General features: G+C 38.1%; 1 protein-coding gene across 5 annotated transcripts; it reads left to right on the top strand.

Annotated features, from left to right (window-relative positions):
* On the top strand, positions 1–20,157 carry ZFAND4 (zinc finger AN1-type containing 4). Of its 5 annotated transcripts, none has more exons than XM_027648002.1 (10): positions 1–114; positions 796–1,098; positions 8,367–8,442; positions 8,544–8,611; positions 9,008–9,194; positions 12,909–13,053; positions 13,883–15,064; positions 15,686–15,740; positions 16,894–17,011; positions 19,254–20,157. In XM_027648002.1, the coding sequence occupies exons 2-10, from the start codon at positions 915–917 to the stop codon at positions 19,387–19,389; spliced, it is 2,151 nt and encodes a 716-aa protein (XP_027503803.1). In that variant the 5' UTR covers positions 1–114; positions 796–914; the 3' UTR covers positions 19,390–20,157. The 5 variants fall into 5 exon arrangements, with proteins under 5 accessions (XP_027503803.1, XP_027503806.1, XP_027503805.1 ...); XM_027648005.1 differs by having other exon boundaries at positions 12,906–13,053; positions 13,883–14,725; positions 16,897–17,011; XM_027648004.1 differs by having other exon boundaries at positions 12,906–13,053; positions 13,883–14,725.
* Positions 20,158–21,395: the final 1,238 nt, after the last annotated feature.

The following is a 21,395-nucleotide window of genomic DNA, read 5'->3' as shown; positions in this document are numbered from 1 at the left end:
GGCTCCGGCTGCGCTCCCGGTGCGCGCGTCCCGCCGGGCCCGGCCGGTCCGGCGACCTGCAGCGGGCGGGGGGCAGGAGCCGTGTCTCCCCCCGAGCGGGCCCGGCGGCGGCAGGTGAGGGGAGACCCCGCCCTCGCCCGGCGGGCTCCGGGTCCTGGGGAACGCGGCTCCCACGGGGACCCTGCGGCGGGAGCGCCGAGCGCGACGGGGCAGAGGGGCTGTGCTCGACCCAGCCGGGTCCAGCCCCGCAGGCGCGGCGGTGTCCGTGCAGGGCGGGGAGGCCGGGGTCGTAGGCGGCGGGGCCCCGCGCCCTGCCCGGGGTGCGAGGCTGCCCCGAGGCGAGGGGGCGGCTGCTCGCCCGCCTTTGTTCGCGGCCGCTCCGCTCGGCTGCCCGGGCTCGGCCCCCCGCCCCGGTGCGACGCTGGGCCGGGCTGCCGCCTCCAACTCTGCCTTCCCCGAGCCCAGGCCAGTCCCTCGTTTTGTGCCTTTTAGGAGTTTTTCCTCTATCTCTGACACTGCCGAGGGCTCAGCCCTTCTCGGGAGGTGTTGGGCGTCCAGTTGTCATGTCGTTTGTGGAAACAGAAATAGTAAGGGTAGCAGGTTGCACCTGGAATGCTGACTGAAACCAGAGTCCTAAAAACTACAACATCACTAATATGTTTTGTGATTATCTTGCACTACCGAGGTAGTAACTTACTGTTTTGGAATAAGAATTTTATTGTTCATCAAGAATAAATTGATATTCTCTTTAACAGTTATGTTCAGATGTTAGAACTGTATTTGTTTGCTTTATAGGTGAAAACTCCTAAAGATGAACAGCAATGCACCACACGTGTCTTCAAAGCTGACTTGGCTAGAAGTGGAATGTAGTTTCCTGACAGATCTTCTTACAAGGAAGTTGTAAATCCTTTCTAATGGCCAACAAGAAAGAGCCTCCTTTTTTCAATAAGGATAGTATGGGACCGTTTCACTACAAGCTTCCTTTCTATGAAACTATGGAGCTCTTCATTGAAACGCTCACAGGAACATGCTTTGAACTGCGAGTTTCCCCCTTTGAAACAGTTATTTCTGTGAAAGCTAAAATTCAAAGACTGGAAGGTACTATTCTCTCTTATTTCAGTGTAAACTTTATCACTTTAGAGGAAGAGAGGAAGTCTTGTTTTAAAAATTATAATTGCTAAAATCAAACGAGAAAACTTTAATGTCATGTTTAGTAGTATATATATAAGCTAGGTGCTCAGTTTTTGGTTTAGATTTAATTGGAGTTGAGTTATTTTTCTGTTCTTTCTTTTTCCTATAAATTCATGGCTTAGGCTTCACTGGAATTGCTGTGTTTGCTCTTCTGGTGGGTTGGTTGAGTTGTTGGGGTTATTTTATACACAATTATTAAGGTTAATCTTAAAAAGGTTATGGATTCTCTGACCTAAGTTGGTTGTTAACCAGCAGGGATATAATCTTGAGCCATGCAGTATGTCTCTATTGTAACTGAGCATACTTTAAACTTGCTGCTATGCTTGTTGCTTATTAGGTTAGTCAGTTTATGGTTTTTTTATGATACTGCAGTCACAAGAGCAACTGCAGTGCAGGCAAATCCCAAAGGCAGCTTTAAGTTACAGATTTGAATTTTCTTTAGGTGAGTGATCCTTTGCTGTTAGAGGTCTGGCTAGGCAATGCTTTGTCTTAAAGTGATGAAGTTGGCACATCTTGCAAAGTGAAAAGCTCCTTTGAGTTATGGGGCCAATCCTGATGCTTATGCAAGAAGAAAAGGTGTAGGTTAGTCCTCTCTTACTCCTTTCCCTCTATGCTGAGAATGATCCTGCATGAAAGAATATGATTTGAAATATTTAGATATACATATTTTAACTACTTTCAAGCATTGCATTCTCTTTTTCACTTTGGAGAGGTTAAAGATCTATAGCTGCAGAAGCTGAGAGTTTTGGAGTTATTAACTTTAAGAAAAGGGTTCCTCTCTTTCCCTAGTATACCTGTGTTTTTCATCCTTCTGTCTGTGTGAAACCCATCCTCTGAGAGATGTAATATGATGCTTTAGACTTGAATCTAAGATACTCTTCTCCTCTTATGGAAGTCTGCTCTAAGGGATGGGGGGAAAAAAAGGTAGCTGGCATAAGTCTTAAAACAGAGAAGCATTGCAACAATAGGGGTGAGTTTTTATTACTGAGATCCACATGGCAGAAGCTCCACCATGCAGGTAACTGTAGTTTACATCCATCTAACTGTAGTAGTGCAGCTGTGTGGATATGCTGTTGTTTCCTGTGGACAGGGCCATAATTAATCACAAGTCAGAGAACGTGTTAAGATGCTCCTGGAGGCTAGAGGTGAAACAAGAAAAGGAAAGGGTTTCTCTTCTCTATAATTGAACATAGGTGTAGGAGAGATGCACAGAATGCTGACTAAGGGTGAATTAAAAGGTAGCAGAGGCAGTAGAGTACAGGAGATGGCAGGTTATCTGGGCAATATCTCTGAAGTAGTGAGCTTTAAAGGATACATGAAGAGATCAGTGGGAGATGTGAAGAAGAGGAATTTGTATTTCTTGTAGTCCAAAACGTGAGACTGCAAATACATGTACTGAATTATACCTGTATCTTATTATTGTAGGCTGGGTGTGCCTAGCTTATAAAAGTATCATCATTTTCTTACTAGAACAGCTCAGTAATGAAGTCACAATATTGCTTATTCAGAATTTTGTTCACATATTGTAGTTCATAGGATGATAAGGTAATTATGACTTAGGTGCCTGCTGTATAGAATTAATTATTAGTAAGTAAATTTCATTAAACATGGAAGATGAGTTCACTGATTATCATTGAATTGCTAAAAGTCAGCTGAAATACCTTAATACTCCATAACAGAGTTAAAATATCTGTAATGTGCTTATTAATACAATTTATGGGAGACAGAGTGAAAACAAATTGATCAGCTATGTGTGGAGGGAACAGATACACAATAACAAATTAATTTTATGTTGCATTTGTGGTTGCTATTGCATGTAAAATAATAAACAGCTTTTCAGTGATGAAGTTCCTATTATAGTGCACAAATTCGAACAATAAATCACTCAGGTGGAGTTGTGATTTAGCATGGGAAGGAGAAAGTTTACATCTGTTCCTGTTTCCACTCCTGGTTTTCACTTTTTGTTATTGTATTGTGTCAACTTTCGTGGGGTGTGAATCTCTCTCATTTAAGCTGCAGTTCTGGCTGGAGAATGTTTCCTGTGCTGCTGGAAGGCTGTCTAGGGTCCCTAGTATGTGTATTGTCTCTGTAAGCTCATTTGGGTGCTGAGGATGATAGTGCATAAGCATGCAAAAAGACATGTTTTGAAAAATGACCTGAAACCTCCAAGAAAAAATCTAGAATTTTATCTGAAGTTAACAAATTTGGTCAAATATTGCCAGTACCTCTAATTGTAGGAGGCTAATAATGAAATTAAAAGAAGACAAATTGATCTTTGTCAACAACTGGAATCTCAATAGCTGTAGACTGTCTACACTGTAATAAAAAAGCATAATATGTATGGCATGTTAGGAATTTTGTATACTTCAGATACTGTTTGTCATTCTTGGTGCCTGTTAGCAATCTGATATGGAAGGGCTTTGTTTACACAGCTGTAGTAGACATTGATACCTTACTAAGAAAGAGCTCCATGTCTCCAGCTATCTGTTTTCAGTGGGTTTTAGTCAGTGAAGAATATAGGTAAAAACTTACTTATGGGTTCTAATTCATCTGAAATTTCAGTGCAAGTCTACTCATAAGTTGAAGATAAAGCATATCTGATGTGTGTTTGGGTCAGATCCAGGCATTTGTCCTCAAATATGTTCCATGCTAAGTAAGCACAAGATTTGTTATAGATGTTGTGTTTGAAACCCCTAAGGTAAATCACTTCTAGTCTCAGATTCACTGACTGAGCCTTTTAAAATGGTTCACTGTGGAAGAAATAGCCCCCTTTGTATCTTCTGATGGCATAAAAGCTGGAATACACACAGCCACGCACAGTGCTGCTGGCAGTGCTACCTACTCCATTGGTTTTACTTGGTTATTTGGTTTTGAAGGCAGGATCATGTGTTGATGGACATGGATAGGATGGTATCTGAGTTTCAAGGTGGCATGAAAGACTGAGCTTTAGTGTATGAACAGTACTTAAAAAAGCTGGATTTCATTGAAAGTGGAAGTAACGAGGTTTTTTAAACTGAGATCTCTTTTTGCTTTCTCCGTTGCACAAGTTCTTGTAACTGGTGGGCTGGGCAAAGTTTAGTGTTCTTCATTCAGAAACACCAATTATTACACTGGATTTTATAGACAGAATGTTCAGGTAGCGTATTCCTAGTAGTGGTTAATAATTTCATCTGTTAAACAACCATAGATAATAACTGTAAACATGTTTGCTTGGTAGGATAGGATTGAGTCTCAAGGGAGCGGGTGGGCTTTGGGATTTGGTGATGGTGTTATTGTTACTGGCTTGTGGGAATTAATTTGCATTCTTCAGTATGGGGTGTTAAGGCATTCATTTACATAGCTAGCTTTAAAATAAGAAAAAAACAACTTGGTCATAATTTGTTCAGTGAGTACTTGCAACTAAATTTTATGGTCTGTGGATGTGGAAACATCTACCATTTTAGATGAAAATTTAGGTGTTCTCTTGTTCTTGTATTATTGCAAAGGGGAAAAACACAACCTGCTTTCAGAATACATCTTAATTTCGAATACTTGTGTTCAGCAGGGAGTGACAGATGCAACAACAATTTCGTTGTTGTATGTGTGTGTACTTTCAATTCATCACCTGAGTTGTTATTTTTCTTTGGTCTTTTTGCTGTCGCTATTTTGCTGCCTATGTACAGCAGCTTCATCTTAAACAAAAGGAACTGGAAGAATGTCAAGCAAACTTCATGTGAATGCTGTAATTTCTTTGAATATTCTGTGAATTCACAGTATGTCATAATGATATTTATTACTATTTGCATTAGAGAAAATAGCTGTGCTTCTGCCAGGACTGGAGAAGTGGATTACATGAGTGTAATGAGCTTGTAACAGAGTCAGTCTTGCTTTTCTTCTGTTTACTTTTTTTCCTCTACGTCTTCTATTTGATTTATCATTTACCTGTTTACTGTGCTGATAGATACTACAAGTTCATGAAACATTTTTTAAGCTTCTGCCTTTTCTGAGCTGGGAAAAGACTCCTGTGAATGCAAGACTGCCCCGATCAGGTGGCTGCCCAGGGCAGAATCTGGAATGTGTAAAGTAAGGTCACCTTTGTCAGGAAATTTTGTGGACTTGTATTCAGTTACTGGAGATTTGCTCTTGTTAGTCTCTTCTTTGTCAGTCCTTTGGATGAAGAGCAGGTCAGTGCTGACTGCCATTTACACTGCAGTGGTTACTGTCACGCAGGTCAGAGATGGGGAGTGTGACAGTAGGAAAGCAGTCCTGCTGCTGTAACTTATGAACCTTTGCACCTCTTACTAGTGTAGCTAGCTTCTGAGGGAGAACTAGACTGTCAGCCCAGCCTCTCCTTAAGCAGAGGCTCCAACAATTTCAACACTGAATGAAAGATAAGTACACTGTTTGAATTTTGACTGTGAAATGTTTAGGGTGTTTTTAATCATAGTAACCTTGTACCCACAAACATAAAATAAAGTTTGTTCTGAAATCTACAGAGATTTTTTTTTTCTGGGTCAGACTTGACCTCATCATCTGTGGTGAGCCTACTTAGTATGCCAGAAAGAAGAGTACAGGGGGGAAGCTATGCTGATTCAGAGACAGCATAGAGTACCTGCTTCTCTCTTCTTCTCCCCTCATTTCGGTGGGTCAGATTGTCAGTTCATCTACAGCTGTTTCAATAGATAGTCTGCAAACTCTTTTGTCTTCCTGTAGCATCACCTGCCTAGCTCACTTCCATTTGAGCACTGAGATGCAGCTTATTGCTGTACTTACCTCTCAGTACTGATTCAGAGCAGGCCAGTGATACTGTCATGTGCTGCTTAGGGGGAAGGGTAGTGGATGGGTATATCACAGTTCTCATAATTGCTGGCAGTTTTACATGCTGATCCCATGTATAAATGTCTCCTCAAGAAATCCTTACTATAATCCAGAAAAGAGACAGCTGATGCGTATTTTGCTGCCTGTGAAACTATAAAGCACATACCATTTCCTGCATGTATAAATACAGAATTCTAAGAAAGCAGCATGAAAGGGAATAAATAATAAAGACGTGTCTGTTTCCAATTACTGTAGAGTATCATCTTTTCATCTGTTCATTTCATCAAAAATACATTGTCATTGTTGAATGAGCAAAAACATGTTTCACTCCAGTATTGCCAGCTGCAAGCCAGCCTTTTTAACAAATACTGTCTCAGTTTATCAAAGTAATTGGAAATTGCTCCTTGGAGGCTGCTGAAACCATAACAAGGGAAGACAGTAATGATTGTTTGTAATCAGAAGAGTGCAAAACAACACAGAAAACTTCACTGTAGACTCGCTGGCTCTTGCCAGCTTGTTTTTTTTTTCTTACAAGGCAGACTTAAAACATAACCTATAACCAGCTATTAAATAGCTGGGAATGTAGTAGCAATTATGTTAGTCTACTATATGAACATATTCTCCTTATAAATGTCTTGTGGACTTCAGAGGATATAAGATTCTTGTTAAATGCCCTCCAAGTGGAGTAAAGTTGTATTAATCATTCAAAACAGGGAAGGTCTAGGTATGAGCTGTAGTGAGAAAAGGAAATTCCAATTTCTAAAGCTTAAAGAATAATAATTCCTCCAAAGTACACTCCTTCTTCTGCCCAGGGACATCTCCTTAGCGTGTTTATTCTTCTTGAACTCCTAGTTGCCTGTTTATTCTTCCTGAACTTTCACCAGAATCTGGTCTCCTTTTCTTCCTTGCTGATGATGGGTGTTTGTAGCTTTGTGCCTTGACCTAGGAAGGGGCTACTTAACTGACCTCTTGCCACAGCTTGCTGAGCATCCTTGCCAGCCTTTGGAAGCTGTTTCTGGAAACTAGCTGAAGGGCTCTCATCTTTGTGTTTACCTCTTGCCAGATGTATTTTGGGAAGTTCTACTGTGTGGCATTGCCCCTTGCATTTCCCTTTAAGTATCTGAACATGGAATGAATAAAAATATAAGGTTATTTTAATGTAACCTTCAGGAAAATACATTTATAGCTTTTGTTTCTTAGTCTGAGGAGTAGTGTTTAGACCTTTTTGAAAAAGTAGGTCTTGGCCTCTATAGATTTTCATTTTAATTAAAATTTGTCAGGAATGCACAGTGAAATCTTAATTACTTGGGTTTCACTAGACAAATTGAACAACTTTTTTGATGCTGGAGGGATGATTTTTTTTTTTCCCAAAGACAAAAAAAGACAGCTATTCATCTTCCATTAGCCTTAATTGTATTTTTTTTTTGATGGTCTGAGATGTCTCACCCTTTCATAACTGTCCTCATTTTTATTCTATCCAAAATTTGGAAGGTGGTAGCATCCTAGTAAAAATGTGTGAAGATCTCAGGTTGTACCAGCTTATGCTTGTTATCTTTAATGTGTATTATATTTGTATCTAAGTGAGTTGACTATGCAGGCAAAAAGCAACAAAAGTTATTTGTGTAGAATATGGATTTTTAGTAAGGAACAAGTATTCAGTATGTGTACTTTCTTTTAGAAAAAATGGCCAAATCGTCCCAGAGCTTGAATTGAAAATGAGTATTACTGGGTATTAATAAAATGTTCTGATGGCCTAAAGAGCACCCAGAACAAAAGCATTTGTGTGAAGAAGTTTAATTAACCTCTGTGGTACTAAATTATATGTGTGAATTCTCAGATTCCAAACCAAACCAGGATAAAAACACATTTGCAGTTGTCACTACTGTAAGAAAGCTGCCACCAATTACCTTAATATGACTGTCTGTACTGTGGATAATACAAAATATCAGTTTGTGATTAAATTATTCAGCAGTTCTGTAGGTACAGGTTTTATCCTGTTTTTCCTGTCAGTAGACATAAAGTTCTGAGGTACAGAAAAACAGGAAAAAACCTCCCTCATCTGATGACTGGAAAAAGAGGAAATATTCAATAAGCCTGAAGCAGTTGAACACTTCTGCAGACCCCTTTTGATGCAAAACATTGAACTTTGTGTGTGAGCTAAAACCTTCTGAAAATCTTCACTTTGTTTTTAATAACTGTTTGGAGGTTGGATATCATGACTGAAGGCTGCTCAAGTGCCTGTCCCTGTCCTGCTTCCTCTCTCCCTTCTCCTGTGATGCAGTTTCAATCCACCTGCCCCACACTCTTTAAAGAATTAAAACTCCCCAGAAGCCCTTCTACCAAGCTCCAATTTTTAGTCATTTGTTTGTTTTGTTTAGGTATTCCTGTCTCTCAGCAGCACTTAATTTGGAATAATACGGAACTGAAGGATGACTATTGTTTGAATGATTATAAGTAAGTATAGAATAAAATTATGTTTCTAATTAATGTTTCTAAATGACTGTTAGCATAAACAACAGAAAATGTTATAAGAATTTATTTGTTGTTATTTGCAGCATTTCAGAAGGCTGCACTCTGAAGTTAGTTCTGGCTATGCGAGGTGGACCTGTTAACACCAGAAGAGGTAGGTGTTAACTAAGTTAAAAATAGTGGTCTTTCAATGTCTTATAACTGTAAACAGCTTCTCTTAGCTAAGCATTTTAGACAATCAGACTTAATTTCAGATTAACTGGAAAAACACTCAACAAAAACGGAGGGATGTAATGTCATTATACAAATAGTTTTTAAAATATGGTTGGTAAGAATCAAGCATCGTTTCAGTCAGATGGTAAACTTGGTTATGTAGATCATCTGTATAGAAATGAAAATGGAGAAATACCCTTGATAACTTTCACTTGGGAAAAAACTCAGCATATCTTGTAGGTTGGGAATTTCTGTTAGAAACGGAGGTGAGCTCTCAAAGTTGATCAAAACAACAATAATAATGTTTTGGTTCTGTTTTGGTTTTTTGTCTTTGTAGTTCCTGTGAAAGACCCTATCAGGGAAATGGCTGAATACATGGATCCTGCTAGAGACAAGACCTGGGAGAAAGGGCCATCCAACAAACAAGTTACCTTCTTAGTATATCGAGAAGGAGATAGGTTGAATTTCTTCCGTGTGGTTGACCGGGGCGATGGCACTTTAACACCATTATCTGAGTCTTTGAGGTAAAGTTGGTTTTAATCTTTATATTATTCTTCAAAAGTGGGTTGCTGTATAATTTTCAACTTTATTTGTTGACTTTATCAAAAGAATATCTGGAATATGCAAGAATTATTCCCTAAGGTCTATTCAATTGCTGTAACTGGGTGGCCTAGCAGCACAATAGTGCTTTGTGGTCAGTGATCATGCTGATGGTTCTTTTAATCACTGTGTGCATTAATATAGTGAGATAAAGCTGACCTCATACTTAAGGCAATTCTCAACATTCCAACCCTTTCTGAAAAGCAACATTTCACAGGAGAGTCATTTTGACTATATAAGATATTAAAACCTTCAGTTAAGCACTTTCTCTTCCATCTTAAGGCATTTGTTTAGTTTTGTAAACATTTCTCTGTTCAGGGCATAATTTTTTTTCCCTATGGGTATGGCTTGACCAAATGATTAGTCAGGAAGACAGTAGATTGGTAGTGCAAAATCCTGTGGGTTTTGTTGGAGTTTTTTTGTTTATTTTGTTGGGGGGTTTTTTTGTTTGTTTTATTTGGGGGGGAGGGGTGGCTTTGTTGTGGGGTTTTTTTTGAGGGGGTGTTGTTCTATTTTTTTTGTTGTGGTTTTTTTTTTTTTTTTAAATGTACTGAAGTAATTACTGATAGAGCTAGCCTTTAGATGTAATTAGGACCAGGTTAGCTATTGTTGAGGTACCAAGCTTGTTTCAATCACTATCGGAATCAAAGTGCTGTTATCATCAGAAGAGCAAGTGTGGTGCTTAACCTACTACATTGTAGTGAACAGTTTAGTAGTCTTTTTCTAAAGCTATCAAAATTGGTAATATCTATTAAAAATTATTACATTCTGGTTTTATCCTGCAGCTTTTGGGTAGGGTTTTTTTATCCCCTCAAGGACTTAATAGTTGTACAACTGTGAGGAAAGTAGTCCCTGTTCTGGAATTAGCTGCATTTTCTCCAAGGCTAAGGCTTGTGCTGTTTTAAGTGACTATTCTTGTTTTTGTTTGCAAAGTAAAAGCAAGAGCTTTGTACTGGGTTTATATTCAGTGTGTTTGTATTCAGTGATACTAATCTTATAAACTTCTGTAAAAGATCTCTACTTAAAAAGTACTGACTGACTGAAATATCCAGGTTGAATTCCCACATTGTTACATAGAGTAGAAAGACCTAGTGTTTGATATACAATTACTAGAGAGAAGGAAAAGATAAAAATATTTTTGATCTGTGATCTTTAGGCCCCTGCACTCTTTCACTAAATAGCCACATATGGTATTGTGTGTAGGTTTGAAGTAGGTTAAACCAAGCATGATTGGTAAGAACTGACAACTTTGCTGCTGCTTTGGGCTAGATACACTTCTGCAAAGAGCATTCCATTGTAATTCTTGTTCTCACTGATACCCTGCCTATTACCACATTGTTCCTGTCTAACCTTTTGACTCCAGCAAACATCCAAACCAATCCAAAAAGCTGGGACTGTGGGTGCTATACTGTGAGTTATTGCAAGGAGTTGTCATAAGGAGCTCAAACTTTCATTTTTGAGTAGAATGGGCTCCCTGGTATCCACCTACATGCTCAAATCTTTGTGTGTGTGTGTGTTGAAATGGAAAAAATAGCAAAGGGAGGAGAGAATGGGAACAAATCAGACCTTTTCATGTGATCTTTATAGAGGAAGACTGTGAATCACTCTGAATACCAGTGTTTTCCACACTGACAGTTAAATGTGTTTCTGTGTGTGGGTTTACTGATGACTGAGCATTTTGAAGCGCTTGTTTATCAGCTTTTCTTGCTCTGTGTGTGTGTGTGGAGCAGGATTCAGTGACTGAAATTTAGAAATGAGACATTGGATTCAGTGTTGTTTTATAGGTCTCCAAATAATTTTATTTTATCTGTGGTTGAGTTAATGGTTAAAACTTGACAAAGTGTAAATGCATACAATGATCATTGTCTCCGGATTAAAAGAAGAGTGTTGAAGTTGTAGTGGAGGATGGGCAGACACTGGTGCCAAAAGGGTTTCAGCAAGCTAATAATTTTTGAGACATGCATTTTAAAAGCAAGAGTTCAGGAATGTTGACACCTATGGACAAAGTAAATTTAAAATTTACTTATTGGAAAATAGGCTGAAAGTATCATGAAGATCAAAATTCCCTGTCCAACTCTTATAATTTTACAATACATTAAAGCAAACAATCCTTGTGTTACTTCTTTTTTTTTTTTTTTAGTATTTTTGGCCCCTACTTAGTCAGAAAATTAAAAAGAAAAGGATAACTATTATTTTTGCATTAAAAAAAGGCAACAAAAAAACAAACAAACATGAGACATGCCACTTTACTTCCTATCCTTACCTTGAAGGGAAGTTCAACAAATTATTTTGAGTTGGTGACTTAAATCTTTGAGAATTAAAATTTTGAAATTATTTTTTTTAGTGCTGGGTTTTTACCAGGAGAGGTATGTAATATGCATGCTGACTGTCCCCATATGGAACCATTCAGGTCTTGGTAAGAATTGACTGTCTATTTTGCTGACTCTTGCTTTGAATTTGCTACCGTCTTGCTCTTCATAATGTCTCCCAGCTGTGCTGCCTTTGGAATTTTGCTACATCTTAGGGAAATGGATTTGGAGAGTCAGTGCAAAAAATACTGGCTCTTGACTTAAGGGCAGCAGAATATTTCCAAGAATCAGGTAAGATGCCAGCTCTAATTAGTGATTTTTTTTATTTTTTTATTTTTTTTTGTACCGAATTTCTCGTGACCTTTAGTTCTTCCTTCATCTTTTTTGAGACTAGAAATTTGAGTTAAATCTATTGTATGAACACAGGGGAATTGCCTGATTGTCATGATTTCTGGATACTGACAGCCTAATGGAAGAACTAAAACACTTTAAAATGTACTACATACACTGTTTAAAATTTATCAATTTGTAATGAATTGGACACTCCTAATGGTTCTTTCATTTCACTGTCAAATGTTGAAATGTTAGTGATAATGCTTTATTGCTTCATAGGAAAAACAAGTTAGATGATGATTTTAAAGCCTTGAGGTTTTGCAGCCTTTTAGAATGCAGAATGGAAGAAGGAAATGTCGTGCTATAAAATTCCGGTGGCTACTGAGTTAAAATATTTTGTCTTGGGATTAGCAGTTCTAATCTATTTATTTTTTTCCAAATGTGAGACTCTTTGGAAACCTAAACTGATCTTTTTCTTTTTTTTTTTCTTTTTTTTTATATTTTGAAAAGGAGAAATAGAATATCACATCCACACGGGTGACCCCTCCATTTCCATTTATGGTGAGAACACCCCTCAGGATGGATAGAAATTTGGACTTTTCCTTCCATGCCAGTGTCTGGTTAATTGGAAAACTGATCAGCTTGTTGTCTGAGTCACACACTTAACAGCTTTGGCATATCTTCAGGAGACATTTGTGGAACTGGATATCCCCTCTGTGGGGAAAATATATAGTGAGTGTGAACCAACTGTATATGATATAACAACTTCCCAGAAGCGTGGCGATGTTCAGATTTCAGCAACATCACTTTGCTCTTACAAGGGATGCTTATGTGGATAAATGGATTTGAAATGTCTTTGCATACAGTTTTACATAATGCTTTGTCAACAGATCAACTACGGATATGACTTCCTAGTTGTGAGAATACTCTACATTGAAAACATAATTAAATTACTTGATTAGATGGTGAATACAAACTTTCTTTTATTTTCAGCAGTGGTTCAGTGTATAATTTATATGCCGATGATGAAGATGAGACAGAGGCATCACCTTCTGGGCAACAGATTATTGAGAATTCAATTACTATGAATAAAATGAAACTGCTCAAGGCAAAGATGGAGAACATGAATCTGAGTAAAAAGGTGAAATTATGATTTCAGTTTTTCTGTCATAAAATAGCTAGGGCTTTCCTTGTGCTGTCTTTTCTAAAAAGCAGATCAGATACTTTGCTGTCTTGGGAAGTGAAGTTATCAAGGATTTCTCATCAGTTATGTAAATACTCTTGTATAAACATTCTGCGAAGGGGTGTTGGTTTTCCTTGGATCTGTCTGTCCTAATTGAAAGAATTCACTACTGGTCCTGGATTTATTTGCATGGGTAAGCTTTTTGGGTTGGGTGGGTTTTTGAGGTTTTGTTTGTTTGAGTTTTTTTTCTTCCAGTACTTCAAGTAGCATTGTTTTGCAGTATTGCTCTGGTAAAAGTCAATGTTTCTCCTAAATGAAACTTCACTAGAAATACTGTAACTTAAAAAGCTCATAAAGTGAAATTCAAGAATGAAATTACCTTGAAGATAAAACATCACACTGGTGTTCATGTGTGACTAAGTTACTTAGATTATACTTTCTTTCATTTTTTTGTTGCGTTTGAGGCCTGAAGTTCTTCTGGATAACTTTGGTGGCATTCTGGCTTCCCTTTTCTATTTCTCTGACATATGACCTATTTACTGAAAAGCATTTTCTGATTATAATCTTTTATTTTAATATTCAGATGTTGGGGTGAAGTCTTGATGGCTAGTAACATATGGCAGAGTAGAAGGAATGATTTGGTCCTTTCCGACCTTACGCTGTTTGAATTCCTCAGAATATGTTCTCAGTCAGGTCTTTGAACGCAATTGGAATTCAAATACTAACTGTTGTTCTGTCTGTGGTTTGTTTTTTTTTTTATTATTTTTGTTGGTTTGGTTTTTAATAGCCTAAGAAAACTGTCAAGGTGAAACCTCGTCCTCCAATAACTCCTCGACCATCTAGTGGCTCAGTGGCTGCTGCTCGTCACCGCTTTTTACGAGTGCTCCCCCACATCGGACAGTCGTGCCTACCTCCTCCTGGGAATTTGCATCAGTCGGAGTCTTCCCAAAACGCACTTTCAGCATTGGCTACTTTGGCCACTGCTGGCAGAACAATGCCATCCACAGCTAATCACTTCCTTAAGGAAGATGACACGTGGCAGAGCAACTCTTGGTCTCAGCCAGTTGGTAGCATCAGGTTACCCCCGAAAATATCTCGCGTTGAACTAGAAAATGCAAAACTACCTATAAATAGTGTTCTGACTCCTGTTTCATCCCTGCCTGTGAATTCAGAAAAAGCATCTGAAAATGTGACCTCAGCAAGTGAGGAGGATGCTGTTTTATTTCCAAATCTAACAAGCGGAGAACTATACGGAACAGAAGAAGAACACTTACCTGAATCCGATGCTTTTGCTTTTTTAGCAGAAGGAAGCACCGCTGAACAGTGTGGTGAGATATATGATATGGGAAAAGTGAACCCAGAGCTTGAGCTACCTGATGGAGACAAAGAGTCTAAGGTTGTAGAGCAGCATAGAAAACCTATTGGCAAAGTGCTGAGCACTGCAGCAATGGAGACTGGTCTTCTCCGTACTCGTGAATTAAGTCCTCAGAAAAATCTGCTTTTGTCACCCCTTCGGTATTCAGCACAAGCAGCATGTCACAGTTCTCTGAAACCACAAGCACAACCCAGATGCTTCGAGGCTGGTAACTTGAGATCTGCAGCCTCCCCAAATGTGCTTCAGTCGTTGGAAGTACGTAGCATAGCAGACTCCTCTTTTCCTAGGACTGCTAGATTTTGTAGTGTGAAAGTAGAGCCACTTGGAAAAAGACCTGATGTAATTTCTAAAGCAGAGGATAGGGACATTACAGATGTGGCTAGCAAGGCATCCAAAGAATCTGTGAGTTCTGTAAGTAACTTAGGATTTCTGGCTTCGCTGGCCCGAAGCACAAACAGGGAAAGTTTACAGAGTTCCTGTGGTACAGGCAGGTTTCGGACTTCTGGTATTGTACTACCTACAAACCTGCAACATTTTCAGGAAGAAAGCTTTAGGAAAACTGCTCCTCCAAATGAACCTGCTGAATATATTCTAGTGAGTATTAATGCATCCAGAGAAATTGAAGTTTTCCTGTCTTTTCTGATACTGGTATTACAAAACTACTCTGTGTGTATGTATGTGTCTTGTCAGGAAAGGCAGATGGGGGGAGCGGGAGGTGTGTTTAAATCCCTGATTTGTCTTAAACTGTTTTCTGAATTTCTGTTGGTATCTTAACTGCCTTATCTAAACAGGTCCTAGAAGTAATTTTTCATAGATTAAAGTGTTTGTTCAGTTCACAACTGAAATTGTTAGTTATTGTAATGGTAGAAATAATGAATGTCTGTGTTAGAAATGTCATCTGACTTCTGCTGCTCACCAACTGTCATTGATTCCAAAGTGTGCCCTGTGACTGGCACCATATGTGCCAAGCTGTGCCAAGCTTCAGCTCTAATGTGCTTTGTTGTTTTGAAGTATGGGGAGGTTTATTATATAGTCGTTTAGGGTAAAGCTTTATATTGCAGAATTTTAACTCGGTCTGCAAAAGTTATCTTGGCCTCTTCGTAGGTACGTTGATTGATAAAACATTGATATCAAATAAGCCAATACCAGACTGCCTAAGTTTTCATTTAATTTCCATCTGCTATTAATTTCCTTGTGGAAATTTTTTTTTTTTAGTCTGCACACGGGCTTGGAATGAATGGAAGTATGGCAGCTGTAGGGAAAAGAGTAGGTAAGTAACTTACACAATAATTAAAGATGACTTTCATCTTTCCTGGTATATCACACATAGAGAGGACAAAAATAATTTATCTTTGTAAGGTATGTGGCTTTTAGAGTCCTTGTTGTTTTGCACGTCTATAGCATGACTAAACTTTTAATATTTTTAAGCAATTCTTTAAAATACAGATGGCATCCAGATCTTAAGTTGACATAACTGCTTTTTTTTTACATAAACTTTTTTAATACGTAATGAATCCTGCTTGTCATCTGTAGATATAAACATGACTTTTGTGTGCTGAAGTTTCCAAATGATCAGTTCTGTGAATAATTCTGAGTCTGCTAAAATGGGAGCCAAATTTATCAGTAGCATTGTCTTTAGCACTACAACCTGAGCAAAAGAAAAGCAGGGAGGAAGCAATAAGGGCATGGATGCTGAAGAACATTGATATAGTGCAGATTTTTCACTGGTTTTTGTACTGATCATCATTCTTTCCACCCTAATGTTACCCTAATGTTGGTAACTATGGAATGCTTAATGCTCGACATCTACTGAAAATGAATGTGTTATGCCTAGATATTAATTTCTTATGTGATTGATTCTCCTGGGAGGGAAGGAGTTATCTAGATTAAAACTTTTAATTTTAAAACTTCTTTTACAACGCTTCAGACAGTGAGCTAAAGATTTCCAGCACATTTAATTTTTCTTCTTCACATCTTTGACTTGCAGCTTACAGGTTTTCTTTTCTTTCTATGTGACCTTAGGAAGAGGCAGGCATGTATTCCAGGATTTTAAGATCTAGATGGAGAGAATGAGCTAGAAAATAGATGTTCAAATAGCAGCTGCAATAGGAAAAATTATGTAGTTGTAGTGTGGGAGAAAAAACTGCTGAAGTAGTGGATTCTGCCTTTGTTTCACAACTGGGGTGCAGCTTTCACTTGTCAGACAATTGATAAACAGGTCTGTCCTTAACTACTCCTTGGTAACAGAGGTGATACCTAAGAGCCATGTCTGCATGATGGGAAAGTCTACTAACATCAGCATCATTTTGGATAGAACTGTGAAGAAGACACTCACTCCTCTGGTGTATCTTATGTCAGACAAAAGTCTGTTTTACAAAAGATACTAAAATAAAATGTCTTTGATGTCTTTCTACTTCTGAAAGCAGGTGAAGCAACCCATCTTCCACCTGTGAATGGCTTAATTCAAGCAAAAAAGAAAATTACAAAGCACTGCTTTCTTTGTGGCAAGAAAACTGGATTGGCAACCAGCTATGAGTGCAGGTAGGCTGAGCATATAACCAGCTGTTACTTAAAATTGATAGCTGAGTTAACCAAAAAGTTTTCTTTGCTGCATGGTATTCCTTAAGCATGGAAGATTAAAAGGCAACCTTCAAAAAGGTTGGATTTCTCAGTTCAGCATAACTGCAGGAATTAAAACTCAGGAATGTTGTACCAGTTCTGCTTTCGAGGTGTATGTTCTTCCAGGAAGATCAAGAAATGCAAGGTATCAGAATGGAAGATGTCAGGAAATACAAACACGATAACAAAAAAAAGAACAATGACATTTTATACTGATGTGAGTAGAACTTGCTAAAGGTACATGTTCTGCGAAGTTTCTTGACAATAATGATATGATTAACAACTTGAGGAAAAACTGGTTTTGTTAGACCTGGTTTTTCAGAAGATCTCAGATGTGATTCTATTGCAACACATTTTCACAGATTGTGAATTTATACAAATTTGTATTCAACAAATTTTTTATTTTATGTGTGTTCTGTTTCTTGCAAGACTTCAGCCACCTTTGAGCATGTAGAGCATTTCAAAAGCAGAACATCAGAGTGCTGGTCCCCCAAATCATGACTTGCAAACAACACTATGAGACCTGGCACTTGGTGGTGATCATGAGGAACTTAAAAAACAAAACAAAACAAAACAAAAAAAACCAAACAAACAAAACCTGAACAAAAACCAAACAAATGAAAACCACTAAAAACCCAAACAAGCAAAACCCCAAACCAAAAACAAACAAATGAAAACACAAAACCCCCAGAGAAACAAATAAAACCCAAGAAAGCAAACCACCAAAAAACACCTGCTTTTTCTGTTCATCTTGGTTATCCAAGAATTTTCTCCCACAAGATACTTTTTTCTCAGTATTCTTTCCCATGAACTAATCAAGGCTGGAGGCTAATCAACTGTGAGGGTTGCATTTAGAGCTAATATTGGTCCATGCCAGTCAACAGCCAAATGAACAAGACTTCAGCCACTGGAGAATTGTATAGGAGAGTTTCAGGGTGAGGAATTGCTTCCCTACTGACTCTTCAGTTTTTGATTTTGTAACAGTTTTGGACACTGCACACTCCCTGCTGAATGAATAGCTGCAAGCTCTTCTAAAAGTAACTAAGCAGCTCGCTTAAGATAAAAAATAAAGGGGAGAAATTGCACATCTCCAAAAATAGTATTTGGTTTGCTTTCAGAAGGAGCAACCATATGACCTTTTACTACAAAAGGAACGTGAACCAAATGGAGAATACATTCATATGAGAGAAGTGGCGATTATGGGGCCAAGAACCAAAGAAAAGCAACTTTACTACCAGACACACAAAACCACTGGAACAATAGCTGAAGAGTTTATTATGAACCCAGATAAACAGATAAATAAATACAGGGTTACATTCTAATAGTGAGACAGTAAGTTGGATGGGTAATGCTTAATCAATTTCAAGAGAATTATGATTTTGAATGATGTCATTCTTTTACTGTCAGAAAGCATCTTTATTGAATAATTAGGCTATCAGAACACTAATATCATCTCCACTTGTCCAGATCAGATACTATATCTTTTCTCCTGTTAGGGGTCTTAACTGCTGAACTGTGAAGTTTGAAGGCAAAAATCATAATCTTAACTCATCGAAATTGCAGCTGATATTGGATAGATGCACCGTTTTCCAGTCATATAGGAAGTTATGTTCCCTGTAGTTGGTCTGTCTGATGTCTTTACAGCTGCATAAATGTGTATTTCTTAATCTTAAATGACTAATCTGAGTTTATGCCAGGCAGAAGTTGTGCCGAACTAAACAACTCTTTTGATGGTGTGAATCATGTGGTGGCTTTGAATTGAAATGCATTACATGGATTTCACCTGATGCCATTATTTTAGTTGCATGGTTTTGTCCTCTGAATTCCACCTACTGATGTTGTGTGAGGTCTTTAAAAAAGAAAGAAAGTAAAACAAAGCTCATAATTCTTAATTTATAAGTGTGTTTGATCCTTGCTAGCTGGTTCCAGGAGTACTGATCTTGCTTAGCTTACCAGCTGAAGAGACTGTTGGGTCAAAACTGCAACATTCAGTTAGAAAAATGTTGTTTTGTTTTGTTTACCCCACCAGTTAGTGTTATCAGTCAAGAATGTTAAGAATCCAAACAGCTATGTCAAATAACGCATGATTAAGCAAAAGCTCTCCCAGCACGTCAGAGCATTAAAAGCTTCTAAAAGCTTCTTGTAACTTCTGATATTTCTTCAGATGTGGAAACAACTTCTGTGCAACACACCGCTATGCAGAGACCCACACCTGCACCTACGACTATAAGAGTGCAGGGCGAAGGTATTTGCAGGAAACCAATCCCATCGTTAGTGCACCAAAGCTTCCCAAAATCTGACATGGTTGTGCTGCATGTGGCCATTCTGCTGTTGAAGAATTGTATTGAATTGAGAGAAGCACTTGCTTTAAACTGCATAATTTTGCCATGCTCCATATTTGAAGATTTGCCAAGTAACAAAAGCACATGAGGATGCATCCTGTCGAAGAATAATGTGAACACTACTGCAGTTAAGACTTTTCTTCTTGAGTGAATGAAAGGTTAAAAACTAGTTTCTAAAAATTTACACTATGATTAACTGTTACTGCACGTGTTGTGTTTTATATTTGGAAAAGCTATTTCACTAGACAAGTCTTTAAAGATGCACTTTACTAACTTTACTGTATAACCAGAGTTGAGGGGGTGTTGTAATGAGGGTGTCATGTAATGTCTTCTGTACTCTTGCGTTTTTGTCCATTAAGTTATTTCACTAGAAAGATCCTCCTCCTTCCCCTTTCTTCAAACAGCCTGTTTTGAGCTTTTTAAGGGGATAGTGTGTTCAGCCCCTCTGTTTCATTCTGATTGGAATTCATACATTGTGTGTCCATTCTGAAAAATTACATATCATCTTAATCACATTTTCTTAAAATAATACTGTTTATATGACAAGTTTGTTTTTAAATAGAAGGTTCCCTGTTTGTTGCCATTAAATATAAGAAACAGCTTATTTTAACTTTTTTTGTAATCCTAGATTTTTTTAAGACTTCACAACTTGGTTTGTTAAGATGTTGAATGCTGTTACTGGAAGAAATTCTAATAAATATTAAATTTTATTTTGGTTTATGTGTTCTAAATGCACAAAATAACTTGTCTCATACAGCATGTTCCTAAATTGAAAGTTGGGCTCTGTTGGGAGCATATATATATTTAATTTTTTTTTCCACAAGCACTGGCTCATATCTGTTCATGCTGAAGAAGAATTCCCACCAACTTCATTAGGAATAGTGTGACCAACACTGTGTGCTTTTAAATAAACCTCCTGAAGTCTTACTTTCCTGAAGTACTAGCAAAGGCAGAATGGATGTTCAATAAATGGTATATGTTCACCTTTCTCCCCTCCAGCTGATACTGTGTAAGGGCAGTTCAGTAAATGCATTAAACACCTCTAATTATCATGCAGCTACTGCAGAAAGTCATGTTGGAAGAATATACCTACTAGAAAACTTTCCTAATTCATTCCATTAATGCTTCTGAAATATTTTTATATAAGTTGCATTAAGTGTTCCAGTATAAAGAGATTAATAAAAACCTACAACAAACCACTAAAACAAAAGAAATCCCCCCACACTGTATCTATGTAATCGAATGTCGTGGTCCCTGTCTTATAAAAGTCCTCAGATACTTAGTTGGTCATGGTATTAAAATGGTCTATGCTGCACTCAAACAAAGCAGGTTATGAGAATGAAAATCAAAAGTTGGGCCAAAAAAGACACTCACTGAAAGAGGGAGAAGTAACTTGAAGAATCTCACCCTTGGAGGAAATCCATTTCATGTAGTCTACTTGAAACTTCTTAAACCTGAAGTTTTCATGGAGTGACGAGCTTGGAAAAAATGTTTGCGATCATCCTTCTGAGCAGTGATAAGATAAAAATGTAGTTCCCTGTGTGTGACCTTCAGGCTTATTATTACTGGAGAAGGTTGCGTATGGTATGAAGAACATGTTGTTACTGAGCTGTGCTAGGTACCATGAACATGCCTGTAGTTTTTATTTCCTCTCCAGCATGGGACAGTACTTGATGCTGAAGGAAAAGAATAAGGAGCATAACAAATGTGCTAGTGATTTCCCAACAATTACTTGCATGCAGCTCAGAAACTTTCTGAAGACAGAGGCATTGCTGGTTTCGAAGGTACAGTAGAGATCTGGTAAGAAGTAGAATTAAAAAATATCATCTGTCATCGCTTAGTCTGATTTTGCTAAGTATAATTGTCAGGAAACTGTTTTGCAGTGCGTTAGAATGGCCACACTCAAATTTTAGTAACACTACATAATGTGTGTGGCAGGAAGTCTGAGTCACATCTCACTTTTG

The sequence above is a fragment of the Corapipo altera genome, unplaced genomic scaffold, assembly GCF_003945725.1.
Source record: "Corapipo altera isolate COAL_440 unplaced genomic scaffold, ASM394572v1 56, whole genome shotgun sequence".
Classification (NCBI taxonomy): Eukaryota; Metazoa; Chordata; class Aves; order Passeriformes; family Pipridae; genus Corapipo; species Corapipo altera.
This window is presented reverse-complemented; position numbering and strand designations above follow the sequence as displayed.